This window comes from Manihot esculenta, chromosome 13 (assembly GCF_001659605.2).
Source record: "Manihot esculenta cultivar AM560-2 chromosome 13, M.esculenta_v8, whole genome shotgun sequence".
NCBI lineage: Eukaryota > Viridiplantae > Streptophyta > Magnoliopsida > Malpighiales > Euphorbiaceae > Manihot > Manihot esculenta.
In genome coordinates, this window is record NC_035173.2 from 7,567,279 (window position 1) to 7,587,192 (window position 19,914).

Below are 19,914 nucleotides of genomic sequence, written 5' to 3' on the forward strand. Positions count from 1 at the left end.
CTGAGGATAGTTCTGCAGACACTGAGAGAGCATGGTTTGCATGCCAAGTTCTCGAAGTGTGAGTTTTTGGTTGAGGAGCATTTCCTTCTTGGGACATGTGGTATCAGCAGAAGGTATTGAGGTAGATCCCAAGAAGATAGAGGTTGTAGCTAACTGGCCCAGACCCACTACAGTGACTGAGATTAAAAGCTTTCTGGGACTGGCAGGTTACTACAGGAGGTTCGTTCAGAACTTCTCACAAATAGCAGCTCCTATGACCAAACTGACTCAGAAGAACCAGAAGTTTATCTGGTCAGACCAGTATGAGGAGAGCTTTGAGGAGCTCAAGAGGAGATTGACTACAGCACCAGTGTTAGCTCTGCCTGTGAGTAATAAGGATTTTACAGTGTTCTGTGATGCATCTCGAGTGGGATTGGGTTGTGTTTTGATGCAGAGTGATAGGGTGATAGCTTATGCTTCTAGACAGTTGAAGAAGCACGAGTTGAATTACCCCACCCATGACCTAGAGATGGCAGCAGTTATCTTTGCACTTAAGATGTGGCGGCATTACCTCTACGGGGTTAAATGTGAGATCTTCACTGATCATAAGAGTTTACAATACATCTTGAGTCAGAGAGAGCTGAATTTGAGGCAGAGAAGATGGGTCGAATTGCTCAGTGATTATGATTGTAAGATCCAGTATCATCCGGTTAAGGCGAATGTTGTCGCAGACACCCTAAGCCGGAAGTCACTAGGCAGTTTATCCCATATAGCAGTAGAGCGGAGATCAGTTGTGATGGAGCTTTACAAGCTTTTAGAAGAAGGATTACAGTTAGTGTTATCTGGTACAGGTGCGTTGATAGCACAGATGAGAGTGACACCTGTGTTTCTGGAGCAGATCGCGCAGAGACAGCATGAGGACCCTGAGTTGATGAAAATTGCCAGGACTGTTCAGTCAGGCAACAGTGCAGAGTTCAGATTTGATAACAAAGGGATCCTTCGTTATGGGAGTCGACTTTGTGTACCAGATAGGAGCAGTGTGAAGGAAGACATTATGAGGGAAGCTCATAATGCGAGGTATAGTGTTCACCCAGGAGCCACCAAGATGTACCAGGATCTGAAAAAGGTTTATTGGTGGCCAGCCATGAAGAAAGAAGTGGCGCAGTTTGTGACAGCCTGTGAGGTTTGCCAGAGGGTGAAACTAGAGCATCAGAAACCAGCCGGAATGCTTAACCCATTACCGATTCCAGAGTGGAAATGGGAAAACATAGCCATGGATTTTGTAGTGGGTTTACCAGCTACGTCCAACAGGATAGACTCTATATGGGTGATTGTGGACAGACTCACGAAATCTGCTCATTTTCTTACAGTACGGAGTAACTATTCTGTGGATAAATTGGCACAGGTCTATTTGGATGAGATCGTGAGATTACATGGAGTTCCAGTGTCTATAGTTTCAGACAGAGGACCTTAGTTTACCTCTAGATTTTGGCAAATTCTGCAGAGTGCGATGGGCACGAGATTGGATTTTAGCACTGCTTTCCACCCACAGACTGATGGACAGTCAGAACGGACCATCCAGACCATAGAGGATATGCTTCGACTGTGTGTGTTAGACTTTGGCGGTTCTTGGAGGCAGCATCTACCTCTGGTGGAGTTTGCCTACAATAACAGCCATCATGCTAGCATAGGGATGGCTCCGTATGAAGCTTTGTATGGGAGGAAGTGCAGATCCCCTATTTGCTGGGAAGAGATAGGAGAGAAGGCTCTTGCAGGGCCAGAGTTAGTAGAGATTACCAGTAGAGTAGTGCCCATGATCAGAGAGAGAATCAAAACAGCGCAGAGCAGATAGAGAAGTTATGCAGACGTTCGCAGAAAGCAGTTAGAGTTCCAGGAGGGTAATTGGGTATTGCTGAAAGTGTCTCCAATGAAAGGAGTGGTTCGTTTTGGGACGAAGGGTAAATTAGCTCCACGGTACATTGGACCCTTTGAAGTGTTGCAGAGGATCGGGAATGTGTCGTATAAGCTGGATTTACCTGCTTCTATGGAGAGAATTCACCTGGTATTTCATGTTTCTATGCTACGGCAGTTTGTGTCAGATCCGAATCAGGTTCTGAGTGAGCCTGAGGTGGAGATTCATACAGATCTCACCTATATAGAGCAGCCAGTGCGGATTCTGGACACACAGATCAGACAGCTAAGGAACAAGGAGATTCCGATGGTGAAAGTCCTGTGGAACCACCATAATCTAGAAGAGTGCACTTGGGAGACGCGGGAGTCTAAGCTCCAGTAGTATCCATATTTGTTTTGAGGTTAGTTTCCTCTTTTTTTATGTGTTCATTGTTTGTTTTAGGCACATTCGAGGACGAATGTTCTTAAGGGGGGAGAATGTAATACCCGGCTAGAGTCCGGCATCGGAATTCTACTTTCCGGTGGAGTTCAAGCTGTCGGAAGTCTCTAGAAGGGTGAGATTTATGTTTTTCTTAAATGTTTTGCTATGTTCATGAAGTTTTAAGCATAATGACATGAGTTTTTGAGTGAAATGAACCAAGGCAGAAAAGCCAGGTTCGGTCGCCGAAGTTGAGGTTCGGCCGCCGAACATGCATGGCTCTCGGTTTCACGTGTGGCCGCCGAAGGTGGTCTGGCCAGCCACCTATAAATGGCCCTCAATCGGTTGAAGCGGTAGAGCACCGTTTCTTTCACTTGCTGAGGTGAAACTCTGCCCTTTGTGAGTATTTCTTCATGTTTTCATTAACGCATGCAAAGATTTGATTAGTTTTTATGATCTTTTGAAGGTTTTAAGCTAAAAACTCAAAGTTGTGAAGTTTGGAGAGTTTGAAGGAGAGTTGCTCCAAAACTCCACGTGAGGATCATTCATCTACTTGTTTTCACAAGGTAAGTGAAGATCCTGAGCTTGTTTTTATGTTTTCTGAAGGTTTTATGGGGTTTATAGAAAGAGATGCATGAATAGGGTTATGTCTGAGGTTTTGATGATTTTGTGCATAGAGCTTGTTTCTGTGTTGTTTTTGTTGTGTGTTTGGGGTTTTTAGGTAGTGTTTGACCCCTTTGAGCATATACATGAGTGTATGCGAGTTGAGGAAGTGTGGTGTGAAGTTGGAGAGGAGTTTGGTGCATTTGGCGAGAGGCAGGGCAAGTTTCTGCCCTGCTGATGAACTCAGGTTCGGCAGCCGAAGGTACATTCGGCCGCCGAACCCCTGAAGAGGTGTGAGGAGGTGGCTTCGGCTGCCCAAACTTGCCCCCGAGCTTTTGGACTTTCGGCTCTGGAGGGAAGTTCGACCGCCGAAGGTGCCGCCGAAGGTTAGAGACTTTCGTCTCTAGAGTGCCTTTTGGCCTCCGAAACTTGCCCCCGAAAGGGTTCGACAGCCGAAAGTGGAAGTTCGGCCGCCGAAGGTGCTTGAGTTTCGTCTCTGAAGAGGACTTTCGGCCGCCGAACATGCCGTCGAAAGTGTTCTGTCCAGCTTTCCTTAGCATGCTTTGCATGGATGTTAGAGTGAGTTTAAGGGGATTCTTGGGGAGTTTAATAGAGTTGGTCATAAGCTAGTTTGGTCCCTCATTTCAGTCTATCTGTATAGGTACAGACCAGAGGAACCAGAGAGAGCAGCAGTGAGTTCTGCTCCAGAGTTTTCAGAGCCTGCAGAGTCAGTCCAGTTAGCCAGAGGTGAGTGGAATTAAACTTAACTCTTTTACTTGCACAATGGAATGTTTTAGCATATCTCATGCATCATGATTATGCCATAGGTTGATTGCATTAGTATCCACAAATATGTTGCATTGCATCGTTATTTGGTGATGTGAGTGAATGCTGAATGATCCAATAGTCTCAGACAGGAAGTCCAGGAGCCTTTGACTACGCCCTGGCAGGTATAGAGAAGTCCAGGAGCCTTTGACTACGCCCTGGCAGGTATAGCAAAGTCCAGGAGCCTTTGACTACGCCCTGGCAATGGTAAGTACAAAGGTGTTATATACACATATATCTATATGACAGGAAGACCAGGTGCTCGATTCTACGCCCTGGCATAGAGTTACTGGGACTATGTGGTGACAGGTTTACTCTTGATGTGGCTTGTCTGTGATATGGTGCATTTCATGAGATCATATTTTACTGAGATGTTTTACTGTTCTACTCACTGGGCTATAGAGCTCATCCCACTCCCTTAACCCCAGTTTTGCAGGTTCAGTGTACAGGGACAGTCCAGCAGAGTTCAGAGAAAGAGTAAAGAGATTTGTAATAGCTTAGAGTGGACATGTAATATTAAAGAGATGTAATAGTTGTGTATAAAGTTAGAAATGTGCTTGACTTAGTGATGTATGTTTTGTACATGATCGGTATATGTATATATGTTTTGCTGTATGTGAAAAATCAGGCTTATCAGGTATGAATTAACCCATCTAGAGCAAGCTCTAGTCAGGGGTACAGAGTACAGAGTACAGAGTACAGAGTACAAAGATAGTGCATGCACAGGTTAAGCCTTGGTTCAGAAACGAGTTTTTATTTTCACAGAAAATGTATGATCATGTGTGATTTTTACAGGTACACAGAGAGTATAGCAGGCTTGCTACGGGTTCTGGCGGCCTTAAGCCGACCCGAATCCTAGCGCCGGTGACGGTCCATTTTGGGGTCGTTACATACAGTTTATAATTTAATAGTATTTATTATATTAACTTAATAATTATAGAGATAGTATAATAAAATTATATTTATTATATAAACAATATTAAAAAATGAGTTAATAACTATTAGAAATTTACCGTTCGAAATTATAAGTAAATATAATCAAATTTAAAAAATTAAATCAACCCGAAAAATTGATTTTAGATATATTTATTAAAAAAATTATTGTATAATTGTCTTTGAGATTTTTATACAATTATCTTATTTAAGTTATATTAAAATATTAATTAAAAATATTTATTAAAATAATAATATGAGATTTTCATTGCATTTAATGATTTAATTTAATAATAGACTGTAAATAAATTTAATTGATTTAATATATAGTATATTAGTTAAAATTTTTAACTTAAAAACTGTTAAAATATAAAAGGATGTTTTTTACTATCAACACTTATCATTCTTTAAGAAATTTAAATTTGATAATCTTTATTTGATAGTGTTATTTTCATATTTATTCAAAATTATTTTAATTGTAAGATGTTGCATCACACCTCCCTCACCCGGCCCACCCTTCTCTCTCTTTTCTTTCTTGTTCCAGCAAGCAACACCCTCTTTTTCAAATCCCTCACCACCGTGTCAGTAAGTTCTCCGATATTATAGTATCCTTTGGCAAAAGGAAAGAAAAAAGTCCTCCACTATCACCAAACATGTCCTTTTTCTTTTTCACGTGGAACTATTTAAATATGTTATTGAAATAAAAAGAAAAATCAAATGAAGGTTTATTGACGTTTTAATTCTAAACTTCTTTTTAAGAATAGTATAATCACATAATAAATACAAAAAATAAATAATACACCGATTTAATTATTTATAAATAATAAATGAATATAAAATTTAAAGTGATTCAACATAAGTCTACTCCACAATAAATTTATTAATAAAAAAATTTTTATAACAATTAATTATTCTTATCCTCTCTCAAAAATCATTCATATTGTTCAATTATTTACAATTTGGTCTGACTGCATACCACATTTATCTAGAAAAGATAAATTTTTTTTTTTTATAATTGATCAATAGTTGAATATAAATTTAAATTAAATTCTTTACCCATAATTGATCAATAGTTGAATACAAATCAATGGTTTCCCTTGTGGTATTGGCCCTTCAAGCTCGTTCTTGGAGACATTAAAGAAAGAAAGGAAAGTGAGCTGAGTGAGCTCTGGAGGTATCTTTCCTGAAAGCTTGTTCTTTGAAAGATCTAATCCCTCTAATGAGCTCAAACTTGCTAAAGATGGTGGTGTGTGACCCTTGAGCAGGTTGTTTGAAAGGTTGAGGAGATTAAGCCCTTTAAGGTTTCCAATGATTTCTGGGATTTTTCCTTCAATCTGTTGTTGGAGAAATCAATGGCAAGGAAAATATCTTGAATCTTGTCGTTGTAACAGCCCGCTTACCGGGCCATCACCGGCACTAGGATCCAGATCGGCTTAAGGCCGCCGGGACCCGTAGTAAGCCTACTGTCAACTCTGTGTACCTGATAAATCCCCTACATGATCATACTTAAGCTTAAAACTGTTACTTACTCTTCTCTTTTTTTTTTTTTTTCTTTCTTTGCTTGACTATCTTTTCTTTTCTTGAAACTTTTCTCATCAACTAAGCCTGGACTATGCATGCTCTGTCTGTATGCACTCGAAGAGTGATACCTGCTATGGTACCATACAGTAACTACAGAGATAGAAAGACTACCATGCACCAAGCCTAGCACATCATAACAACATTATCTCAATCATAAAATGATCATGTGCAAAGGGATAAACATACACTAGGGCCAAGCACAATGCTATAACTCAATACATAACTTATCATTACATCATTTCTATACATTACATAAACTCTGTACTGTACATCATTATCATGTCCACTATTCTATATTATTACATATGCCTTTTACCCTTGCTATCTCTTGCTCTTTCTCTTCTCTGAGGCCCTGAAAAATGGGGTTAGGGAGAGGGATGAGCTACTAAAGCCCAGTGAGCGGAATCTATAAAAATCACATTTAAAACATGCTATCATATGATGCATCACTGCACAAACATTTCACATCTCGGATTGGACATGATCCCAAAACTCCCTCTGTCAGTGCCCGGCCCCCAAAGGAGCTCACACAGGTCTTTCACTAACTACTCATGGTGCCCGACCCTATAAGGGCTCTCACAGGACTCATCCAAGGTAAACGCCCGGCCCCAAAGGAGCTCACACAGGACATACAATAATGACAGACTTATGGGCTATTGAGATCGCCTCGGTCCAATCCACATATACAAGTAATAATGCAATGCATCAACTTGGTGAATACTAATGCAAAGCATCCTACATAAACATGGCATTAATGATGCATGAATCATGCTAAAACAGTTCTTAACTTTTAAAATAAAGTTCTGTTCCACTCACCTCTGTCAACTGCTGAGCAGTCTCTGTGTAACTCTAACTCTGTGGGCCTCCTTGGTCTCTCGGGTCCGTACCTACACAGGTGGACTCAAATGAGGACCAAACTTACTTAAACATAACTCTTCATATCTCCCCAAAACCCCTCTAAAACATCATAGGCATGCATGGAAAAATGGGCAAAAGAAGGCTGGACAGAGCACCTTCGGCGGCACTTTCGGCGGCCGAAACCCCTCTCCAGAGACGAAACTCATGCATGTTCGGCGGCACCTTCGGCGGCCGAAAGCCTCGTCCAGAGACGAAACTCATGCACTTTCGGCGGCCGAACTCCCTCTTTCGGCGGCCGAAAGTCCCTTTCTCACCCAAAAGCCTAGCTTTCGGGGGCAAGGTTTGGCAGCCGAAACTGCCTCCACAAGGGGTTCGGCGGCCGAACCTTGCTTCGGCGGCCGAACCTGGATTCTCCAGAAAGGCAGAATCCGAGCACCACTTATGCTCTCAGCCTCCAAAATCCTATCAAACACCCATAACATGCATACCAACACTTCTCAACTAACATATATCATATCTCATGCATATAGAGGCCTAAAACTAGTTCAAGCCCCAAAAACAACAACAAAACTCCTAAAAACTCAGATGAGCCACATATGCTCAAACTCATGTTTATACCCCCAAAACATGCCATAAAACTCTAAACTTACTTAAAACATAAGGGGAGGTGAGGATCCATGCTTACCTCTTGAAGAACTAGAGGATTGATGATCCAAGCTTGGAGATGGGGGAAAACTCAATCAAAATCTCCAAGTGCTCAACTTTGCTTCCTTTTGCTCAAAACTCTAAAACAAAACTCAAATCAAGTTAACACATGCAAGATTTGAGGAAAACATGAGAAATCACACCAAGGAGAGCTTGAACCTACCTTTGACCCAAAAACAGAGTGATTCACACTCAAGTCTCGGGCAAAAGGGCTTTTGTAGTGACCAACCGACTCTTCCTTCGGCGGCCTAACGTGCATGCGAAACCATGCAACTTTCGGCGGCCGAACTTCACCTTCGGCGGCCGAACCTGGCTTTTGTCCCCTTGGCCTTTTCATTTCAAAACTCAATTTTCTTAACTCAAACCATGCAAACATGATAAAAACACTTAAAAACATCTTAAAAACCTTTCTTATACCCTTAGGGCAAGCTCCGACATCCTCGAATCCCGACTTCCAACGGAAAATCCGCCGGAACGTAGGAATTCCGATACCGGGGTCTAGCCGGGTATTACATTCTCCCCCCCTTAAGAACATTCGTCCCCGAATGTTCCTCTCTAACTCAAAACAGAGGAAAAACATAACATGAAGCACATAAAGAACAAAAGAAGCTAACACTAACCTCAAAAGAGATAGGGGTATTGTTGGAGCATAGACTCCCTTGTCTCCCAGGTGCACTCTTCGATGTTATGGTGGTTCCAGAGGACTTTCACCATCGGGATCTCCTTGTTCCTTAGCTTTCTGATCTGGGTGTCAATGATCCGCACTGGTTGTTCTACATACGTGAGATCACCTAGGATCTCCACATCTGGTTCACTGAGAACCTTACTCGGATCTGACACAAACTTTCGTAGCATAGAAACATGGAAGACTGGATGGATTCTTTCCATAGACATAGGCAAATCAAGCTTATACGACACATTTCCGACCTTCTGCAAAATCTCAAAAGGCCCAATGTACCGCGGAGCCAGCTTACCTTTCCTCCCAAAACGAACCACCCCTTTCATTGGAGACACCTTCAACAAGACCAGATCCCCCTCCTCAAACTCTATGTGCTTTCTGCGAACGTCTGCATAGCTCTTCTGCCGACTAACAGCAGTCTTGAGCCTCTCTCTAATGATGGGCACCACCCTGTTCGTGATCTCTACTAACTCAGGCCCTGCTAGGGACCTTTCTCCAACCTCTTCCCAACACACTGGTGACCTGCACTTCCTCCCATACAGAGCTTCATATGGGGCCATCCCTATGCTAGCATGATGACTATTGTTGTAGGCAAACTCTACTAAGGGTAGATGCTGCCTCCAAGATCCGCCAAAATCTAGCACACACATTCGAAGCATATCTTCTATGGTCTGGATGGTCCTCTCTGACTGTCCGTCAGTCTGTGGATGGAAAGCAGTGCTGAAATCTAATCTCCTGCCCATAGCCTCTTGCAGACTTCGCCAAAACCTGGAGGTAAACTGGGGTCCTCTGTCAGACACTATAGAAACAGGAGCCCCATGTAACCTCACAACTTCCTCAACATATACCTGCGCTAGCTTGTCCACAGAGTAGCCGCTCCTGACAGGAATGAAGTGAGCAGATTTCGTCAGTCTATCCACTATCACCCATATGGAGTCTAGTCTGTTGGACGTCGCCGGTAAGCCCACTACAAAATCCATGGCTATGTTCTCCCATTTCCATTCTGGAATCGGCAGTGGGTTAAGCATTCCAGCCGGCTTCTGATGCTCTAGCTTCACCCTTTGACATATCTCGCAGGCTGACACAAACTGTGCGACTTCTCTCTTCATTGCTGGCCACCAATAAACTTTCTTCAGATCTTGATACATCTTGGTGGCTCCAGGGTGAATGCTATATCGCGCATTATGAGCTTCCCTCATAATGTCTCCTTTCAAACTGATGTCATCTGGTACAGCCACATATGCTCAAACTCATGTTTATACCCCCAAAACATGCCATAAAACTCTAAACTTACTTAAAACATAAGGGGAGGTGAGGATCCATGCTTACCTCTTGAAGAACTAGAGGATTGATGATCCAAGCTTGGAGATGGGGGAAAACTCAATCAAAATCTCCAAGTGCTCAACTTTGCTTCCTTTTGCTCAAAACTCTAAAACAAAACTCAAATCAAGTTAAAACATGCAAGATTTGAGGAAAACATGAGAAATCACACCAAGGAGAGCTTGAACCTACCTTTGACCCAAAAACAGAGTGATTCACACTCAAGTCTCGGGCAAAAGGGCTTTTGTAGTGACCAACCGACTCTTCCTTCGGCGGCCTAACGTGCATGCGAAACCATGCAACTTTCGGCGGCCGAACTTCACCTTCGGCGGCCGAACCTGGCTTTTGTCCCCTTGGCCTTTTCATTTCAAAACTCAATTTTCTTAACTCAAACCATGCAAACATGATAAAAACACTTAAAAACATCTTAAAAACCTTTCTTATACCCTTAGGGCAAGCTCCGACATCCTCGAATCCCGACTTCCAACGGAAAATCCGCCGGAACGTAGGAATTCCGATACCGGGGTCTAGCCGGGTATTACAGTCGTATTCCAGTTTCAATCCTTTGTTGAACATAGTTATTGAGTAATCATATTCCCCATAGTACGTATCAACGTCTGTGAAATTGGGCCTTATATTTTCCCCATGTATGTCATGTGGTTTGCTTTTATGGTTTTTATAGTTGCCCACATGTCTAAGTACAGCGATGGCAGCTTTCCGACGAAACCATTGCCGGATAAGTCAATGATTCGAAGACTTGTGAAGCCTTTGGTTTTGGGTTTTTAATCTATCACACCATAGAAATGGTTAGATCTCAAAATCAGAATTCTCAACTCTGCAAGATTTCCCAACCAAGAAGAAAAAGTATCAGTTATTTGGTTGTTACCAAAATCAACCAACTGTAACGATGAACAATTGGCTAATGATTTTGGAACTTGTCCTTGTAATCGATTGCAACTAATGGTAATCATTCTCAATTTACAATCATCTCTCCAGGCTACAGGAATAACTCCATGAAAATTATTTCTTCTTAAATCCAACACAGAGAGTGAACTGAAATTGCTCAAACAACGAGGAAGTTGACGGCTTAAATTATTAAAGGATAAGTCGAGAATTTCAAGAGAATATAAATTGCAAATCAACGGAGAAAGTTCACCTGTCAATTGGTTGTGTGAAATCAGGTAGGAAATGGTGGATGGTGGTGGCAATGGAAGGGATCCTTGGAGCTGATTAGACCTAAGATCTAGGGTTCGAATCTGAGCCCATTGAAAAATAACAGGATTTTGTTCAAACTTAGTTAAAAGGTTATGAGAAAGATTCAAAAAATCCATGAAATTTGTACTTATGGAACACATCCATGAAGGAATTTGAGCCTGTAAGCTGTTTGAAGAAAGGTCTAGATATTCCAAGCCATGTTGATTCTGCAAGAAGTTGGGAAACTGGGTGAGGTTGCAAGAAGCCTATCCTAAAGTTCTCAACTACGGAAGGTGGCCATTTGTAGCCATTGTAGACTGCACGGACAAGCTATTAAATGATAAGGTCAGTTCGGTTAACTGGTTGAGCTGAAAGAATGAGCTTAGATCCAATGACCCAACTAAAGTATTTGAATGAAGATCAAGGAATTCAAGTTGATTGAGTCGAAAGAAATTGATAGGAATTGAACCTTGCAATTTATTTGATGAAAGGTACAACGAGGATAGCGAGGTGAGATTGTTAATCTGGGGGTGGGATTGGACCAGTAAGTTGATTTTCCTTCATAAACAACATATTAAGTTAAGTAAGTTTCATGAAACTAGATGGGATCTGGCCATTCATGTGGAAACCAGCAAGCCCTAGATAAGTGAGCTGGGTGAGTCTTCCAATCCAAGCGAGTGAAGAAGTTATGTAGAGTATCTGAGAGGTCAAGCCAAACAAGATTAGTAAGGTTTCCAATAGAAGGAGGTACCTAATAAGGATAAGTTATATTTTCAATGTATGATAAGGATAAGTTATATTTTCAATTTATGTTGTTATACAGCTTGTAATCTATCTGTAGGTTAATCTCTTGTAACAAATTACACGAAACTCTTGTGTATAAATACATACAACAACAATAATACAAGAAGCATTAAAATTCCCAAAACTGTGTGACTCTATGGTATCAGAGCACTAAAGGACTCTCTGCCATTGCGATTTTCTTTTTCTCATCTCTACTGTTTCTCGAATCTCAGAATGGGTTATACAGAACAATCCCTTTCGTCTACCACATCCTCATCTCTTTCTCCAGCCATCTTTGCTGTCTCTGCTTCTCAATCCGTTTCTATTTCGAATATCACACCTTTCCTATCCCTCAAATTAAACTCGTCCAACTTTCTGATCTGGGAGGCACAAATTATGCCGTTGTTACATGGTTATAAACTTGCATCTCATGTTGATGGATCGTCTCAAGCTCCTTTTCAAACTCTTGCAAATGGTGAACCGAATCCTGCTTATTCTTACTGGTTTAGTCAGGACCAAATTGTGCGAAGTTGGATCAACAGTTCTGTGTTTAAGTTTATTATGCACCAAATCCTCCGGTGCAAGACTGCCAAGGAGGCCTGTGATAAGATTGTAACTGTCTATTCCAAAGACGCAAGAACACAAATTCAGCAACTTCGCAAGCAACTTAAGCACTTGTCTCGAGGATCTGATTCAATCGATGCTTATATGAAACGAGCAAGATCCTTTGCTGATCAGTTGGAGTCTCTCGGCAGTTCTGTAGATGAGGATTCACTTGTTGCTGATGTATTGGAGGGCCTAGGCACTGAGTATCGACCTTTTGCTCGTGCTATGGAAGCCTGAAATTCTGCGATGTCTTTTAATGAGTTTTATGCGTTGTTATTGAGTGAAGAAACTCAATTGAAAATGGATACCTTGGCTTTTTCGTCTGCTGTTCCGCCGACTGCTAATTACAGTAATGCTAATCGTGGCGGTGGGCGATCGGGTGGAAGGGGTGGACGAGGACGTGGTGGCCAGAATTCAAGTTATGGTGTCCGAAATAATGGTACTGGACATTTTAATAATTATACTCATGGACGTGGTTCTGGTTCTTTCTCTAGGCAGAATACAATTATTTTGTGTTACAATTGCAATGGCAGTGGTCATATGAGTCGACAGTGTCCATCACCTAAACCTCCTCCTCAAGCTCATGCTGTTCACACAAATTCTCCTCCAATGCCGGCCTGGACAGTTGACTCTGGGGAAAATTATCATTTGGCGGCGAATCAGGAGAACATCTCTCATGTTGTTCCTGTGCTAGACAATACCTCTCTCACTATTGCAGATGGTAAAACTCTCCCAATCTCATCTTGTGGGTCTTCTGTTTCTCATGTTAATGGTCGTTCTTTTATTCTTGACAATATATTATATTCTCCTAATGTTCAACAGAATTTATTATCTGTTTCTGCGTTTAGCACTGATAATAATGCTTCCATTGAATTTTTTCCTGACAAATATTTTGTGAAGGATATCCCCACGAGGCAGGTGTTGTACAAAGGCCAGAGTAAGAATGGGTTGTATTTGTTTCCGATGCAGTCTCAAGTTCATTCTTTTTCACCAGAAGCGTTTCCAGCAAGTATTTCTCTTTGGCATGAACGTCTCAGTCATGCTAATCTTAGAGTTGTTAAGAATGTTCTCAACAATAATAATATTTCTTTTGTTGCAAATAAGGGTTGTGATTTTTATTATGGTTGTAGTGTAGGAAAATCACACAAATTTCCTTTTTCTGATTCATTATTTATTGCCAAACAACCTTTAGAATTATTATGTTTTGATGTGTGGGGTCTTTCCCCTGTGGTTTCAAATGATGGCTATCGATAATATGTCTTGTTCTTTGATCATTTTAGTAAATATTGCTAGATATATTACCTCAAAAACAAATCAGATGTCTTCCAGGTATTTATTCAATTTCGTAAATTGGTTGAGTCTTATTTTGGGGTATCTATTAAACAGTTTCAGTCCAATTGGAGGGGAGAATATCAATCTTTGTCGACATATTTAAAAGAGAATGGCATAGTTCATCATGTTTCTTGTCCACACATGCCTGAACAAAATGGGTGCGCTGAGCGCAAGCATAGACATATTGTGGAAACTGGGAGAGCATTGTTACATAGTGCATCTATTCCTTATAAATACTGGACCTTTGCGTTTGATAATGCTGTCTATACAATTAATCGATTGCCTTCAACTCATCATAATAATCAGTCCCCATTCGAACTATTGTTTCACTCCAAACCAAATTATGATGAGTTACGAGTCTTCGGGTTTTTGTGTTATACATGGTTAAAGCCTTATGCTCCACATAAATTAGCACCTAGGTCTGCTCAATGTGTCTTCTTTGGGTATAGTAAATTGCATAAGGGTTATATCTGTCTTGAACTCTCTTCTGGTCGACGTTTTATCTCACGCCATGTTTTGTTTTATGAACAGATGTTTCCCTTCAAGCAGCCGTTTGATAATTGCTCTCCGGTCACTGAACAGCAGCCAACGTTAATACCTTTACCTCCAGTTCCAAATTTTACAACACAAAAGGATGGTCTTCTTGGTGCTTCACCAGCTGTTCCTGCAGTACCACATTATGCACGTTCAAACATAAATCAGCCTCTGCCTTTGGCAACTTTTGCATCTCAACCTACTGACTCTACGCTGCGCACCGTTTCAATAAATGAAATGCAGTCGAGCTCCCCTATTCCACGCACCGTTTCATTAAATGACGTGGAGCCCCGATTAGACCACCTGGTTTCAATTGACTCGGCGCCATCAACCCCTCAGCCAACGAGTCAACTCGAGTTGGTTACACCACTACACACCGTTTCATTAAGTGCACCTGGTGTTAATCCTTCTTCTTCGAATGAAAATACAGACCAGCAGCTTCCTCTTGCTTCTGTTGATCCCGTTTTGACAAAGACACACTCTATGATAACTCGGCAACAAACAGGCAACTTAAAACCCAAATTGCCTTGGTCACCAAGTGCTCATACAGTGGCTGTTTCTACATCTGTTCCTAGCTGTTATACACAGGTGATTAAACAACCCCAGTGGCATGAAGCCATGATCACTGAACTTAATGCTTTAATTCAGACTGGGACTTGGGAGCTTGTTCCTCGACAACAGTCTCAAAATATCATCGGATGCAAGTGGATTTTTTGAGTTAAATAGAAATCATATGGTAGTCTTGATAGATACAAAGCTCGACTTGTGGCCAAGGGCTTTCATCAGAGACCAGGTATTGATTTTTCAGAGACTTTTTCTCCGGTGGTTAAACCGACAACCATCAGAATTATTTTGTCACTTGCTGTTTCTTTTGGTTGGCACATTAAACAATTAGACGTCTCTAATGCGTTTTTGCACGGAGACTTGGACGATCTTGTGTTTATGGAGCAGCCACTGGGATTTGTGGATACTGCACATCCTGATTATGTGTATCGTTTAAGGCGATCCTTATATGGCTTACATCAAGCACCTCGCCAGTGGTATAAACGTCTGTTTAATGTTCTTTTACAACAAGGCTTTCATTTATCACCTGTAGATTCATCCTTGTTTTTTTATACGAAAGACAAAAATATTGTGTTCCTCTTAGTCTATGTTGATGATATCATCATTACTGGTGACAATATTAATATTGTGCAGAATATTATCAAGACTCTTCAGTTGAAATTCATGCTTAAAGATCTTGGGCAGCTTGACTATTTCTTGGGTATGGAGGCTACGTGGACAATAGATGGTCTTTTTCTTACACAACAAAAGTATATCCAAGATCTTTTAGCCAAAGCTCAAATGGCCGATTGTAAGGGTCTTTCTACTCCCGCAACTACGAAAGATCGTGTATCTTCTCATCAAGGTGATACTTTTTCAAATTCCACATTATTTCGTAGTATAGTTGGTGGTTTACAGTATTTAAGCTTGACACGGCCAGAAGTTTGTTTTTCGGTGCATAAAGTTTCTCAATTTATGCACTCTCCGACTGTTGAGCATTGGGTTTATGTCAAACGCATTTTGAGATATTTAAAAGCTACTGTGCATTATGGTCTCTTTGTTTCAAAGTCTAGCAACACAACATTAAGTGTATATACAGATGCTGATTGGGCTTGTACTTGGATGATAGAAAATCAACGTCGGGTTTTGCTATTTTTATGGGTTGCAATTTGATTTCTTGGAATTCCAAGAAACAACAAACAGTAGCGAAATCCTCAATTGAAGCTGAGTATAGAGCTCTTGGTTTGGCAACTACAGAACTTGTTTGGATTCAGTCTTTGTTGCGTGATATTGGCTATGTTTCGACACACAGTCCGATCATTTAGTGTGACAACATTGGTGCCACATATTTGTCTGCAAATCCAGTCTTTCATGCGCGTTCAAAACATCTAGAGGTCAATTTCCATTTTGTTCGTGACAAGGTTCAAAAGAAGGAGATCCAGGTTTGATTTATATGCTCGAAGGATCAGCTTGCTGATATTTTGACGAAACCATTAGCAAAGGCCCGACATTATCAGCTTATGCATCATTTGTCAATTCGACCAGCACCAACAGCTACTCGAATTGCAGGGGCGTGATAAGGATAAGTTATATTTTCAATTTATGTTATTATACAGCTTGTAATCTATCTGTAGGCTAATCTCTTGTAACAAACTACACGAAACTCTTGTGTATAAATACATACAACAACAGTAATACAAGAAACGTTAAAATTCCCAAACTGTGACTCTTTAGTACCTTTCCATAAAAACTTGTTGAGAAGATCCTCAATCCTTCAAGGTGACTTCTCGGGTGGAAGTCAGGCAAAAAACCTGTTAGATTTATATTTTCGCATAAGTCGATTATCTTTAAGTTCGGAAGCCAGAAAATGCTCACTGGAAATTCACCATGCAATTCACAACCACAAAGATGGAGAGACTCCAAAGATGAAAGATTTGCAAGAACCTTAGGTACCGTTGAAGAAATGTCCACGTCTTCTAGATCAAATTCCTTCAAATTGGTCATGTTTTGAACTAGACCTCTGAAGCTAGTCTTACGGAGCTTCAATAATCCATCATAACTAATAAAATCAAGATTACGAGATAAATCAAGGGAAACCAAGCTTGATAGATTAGAGATTTCAGCTGGGATTTCGCCAGAAAAGCCAGAAAAAGAAAGGTCGAGATGAGTTAACCTCGAGAGTTGGCCTATTTCAGATGGGATTTGAGAGTGGATGAAGTCGTTGCTTCCAAGATTAAGTCTTTGAAGATGGACAAGGCGAAAGAGAGTGCTGTTGGAGTTGATCGACCCATAAATACAACTCTCACTTAGGTCAAGGCTGACGACATGATTAGTTTTCTCATCGCACTCCACACCATCCCATGAGCAACACTCACCTGATCTTACGCCTTGATTTAGCTTCCATGATTCAAGCTTTGAATAAGAACAAGAGCTAGAGATGTTGAAGCTATTTTTGAATTGCAATAAGGCCAACCTTTCATCATCATGGCATCGTTGAATAGAAGAGTTAAAAGACTGCGTAAATGCTATAGCATGGGACAACGTCGTCAACATGAGAATGGAAAGCAACCGAATGAACAAAGGTGGTGACTCCATTGTCAGATAATTTTATTGTACGACGGCTGTCTTGTGGAGTGTAGGTGGTGTTGCCTGTGTCCATTACAAACATTACTTAAAACAAAACTCCTAGCTTTTTTATTTTTGAATTTTATTAAAAAAATAATTATATTTTTTAAATTATAAATGAGTAAATAAAATTTATTATTGAAAATCAATATTTTTAAGAAAAATATACAATTATTGATTTTAAAATTTTATTGCCAATAAATTATTTTTTTAACCTATAATCTAAACTATAAGTAGAGTATAATAGTTTTTTTAAAATATATACTGATAACAACTTGAATAAATAATAAATATTAGTGAATAATTGCCAATAAATTTATTTTTATTGAAAAAATTATTGTTTTGGTTTATTATTGTTTAATTATGAGACTCAATAAAAAAATAAAATTAATTTAAGAGAAAAAGGCAAAATTTTAAAATATTTAAAGAATATCACGAGATGCAACTTCCCTTGACCTCCCAATTACATTGGTTTACTTGTAAATACTTGTTAAATTCCTCACCACCGTGTCGGCGAGTCTTCCACTATCGTTTGGCAAAAGAAAAAAAGAGTTTTTCACTAACACCACTGTGTCCTTATTCTTTTTCGTGGTTGTTGAATGGCCGAATATTTAAATATATTATTCACTATAAAAAAATAAATTTTTCCATAAAAAATCTACCATATAATTTAAATTATATTTTATTGCAACAGCATATTATATGAAGTCTTATTTATTGGCTTCATATTGCCTTCAATTTCATTAAATTATTATGTTTATTTTGTGTAAATAATTCTTTCATTTAAATTCAATTCAATTATGTTATTATAAAATTTAAAAATTATTTATATCAATTTATCTAAATATCTCACTGAAAAGAGGTGTGCATTGCGTGGGAATAGAAGATGTAACGACTTGAAATTTTTATTATAATTTTTTTTAGGTATTGTTTTATTAGTAATATGAATATGGAGAATTTTAAATTTTGACAATGTTTGCTAACTTGTATTATTTTATTACTTATTTATGTTTCATTCTAATAATTTTATTATTTTGTTATTCTATTTTAAAGAAAACTATACTTATTATTATTAGATATAAAAAGACTTTTTGCATTTGAATAAATATATCCTAAACTAAAAATTTTAATTAATATATTCTATAATAACTATTTAAATTTATTTATATTATTATTAAGTTAAATTATTAAATTTAATGAAAATTATAAATCAAAATTATAAATCATTATTTTAATCAACACATTAAATTAATATTTTAATATAATTCAAAAAATAATTATTAAAAAAAATTAAATTATTAGTTTTCGCAATTGTATTTTGAATTTTTTTTCTTAATAAATATATGCAAATTAATTTTTAAAATTAATTTTATTTTTTAATTTGATTCGATTTACTCGTAATTTAGAATAACATATTTAAATAAGTATTATTAAAATAAAACATTTGAAAAATTAAATATTATAAAATGTATTGTAAAAATAATAAATATTAATATAATGAATTCACAATTTTGAAATAGACATTAAAATAATAAATTCGAATTTGTTTATTTTGTATTAAAAAGTAGATGAAAATATTCATTCCTTTTTAAAATGTATTGATATTTTAAGAATTATTTACTTAGATGTTCTTAATTTTTTTATTTTTTATAAATATTGAAATTTTAAAGTAAATAATTTTTATTATTTAAAATAATTTTAAAGTTATTCAAAATTTTAAAATTTTTAAGATATATTTAAATATAACAAAATTAAATTTTTAGTATAATAATTAGATAATTTAAAAAAGATTATCGATACACCTCATCACCCCTATTCCAAGCGCTGAACTTTTGACCAAAAGTTTATTGGATGTTAATCCTAATAGCTTGCTCACGAGTCTTTGAGTACCTGAAAATTTTTAGGTCTAAATTGATTCTAAAAAATATTAAAGTAATTTTGTCTATTTTTTTATATAGTAACTCACTTATATTCTTTGCCTTACATATTGAAATGTCTATCAGCAGTTAAACAAAAGATTAAAGCCACATCAATAACATAACCAAATTAAGAGTTAAACCTTTCAAAAGAATGATAATCTAGTTAAATCAAATAAACCAACTAAAAAAAAATTTAATAAAAAAATAAATCAAAGGATTTGATTAAATTTAATAAAAAGAACTTAATTTTAAACAGGCGATCAAAAAATATGATTTATTTTATCTTACTTATCAGTTCTGTTATAAACCAAACTATAAAAAGCTTACCTAAAGTCAAACATTCCCCACGAGAATAGAAAATTAAGGAAAAATAAAAGTTAAAACGACAGAGTTTTGACCCCTACAGCAATCTATGGCAGGTCAAGCAACTGCCACGTGGACAACATTACAAAAAACAACGCGCTTTGCTACTCCGGTCATCACTGAGCACACGACCGGTTGAGCCGGTCATTTCAGCGTTGAAAAATAAAAGAATTAAGGAAAAGAAAACAGCTCAGCCGTCTTCT

At 38.5% G+C, this 19,914-nt stretch overlaps 1 protein-coding gene across 1 annotated transcript; it reads right to left on the reverse strand.

Annotated features, from left to right (window-relative positions):
* Window positions 1-16,457: 16,457 nt before the first annotated feature.
* LOC110629175 (receptor-like protein 7) lies at window positions 16,458-17,399 on the reverse strand. The gene has a single exon (XM_021776088.1). It carries the CDS (start codon window positions 17,397-17,399, stop codon window positions 16,458-16,460), a length of 942 nt encoding a protein of 313 aa, XP_021631780.1.
* Between the last annotated feature and the right edge of the window lie 2,515 nt (window positions 17,400-19,914).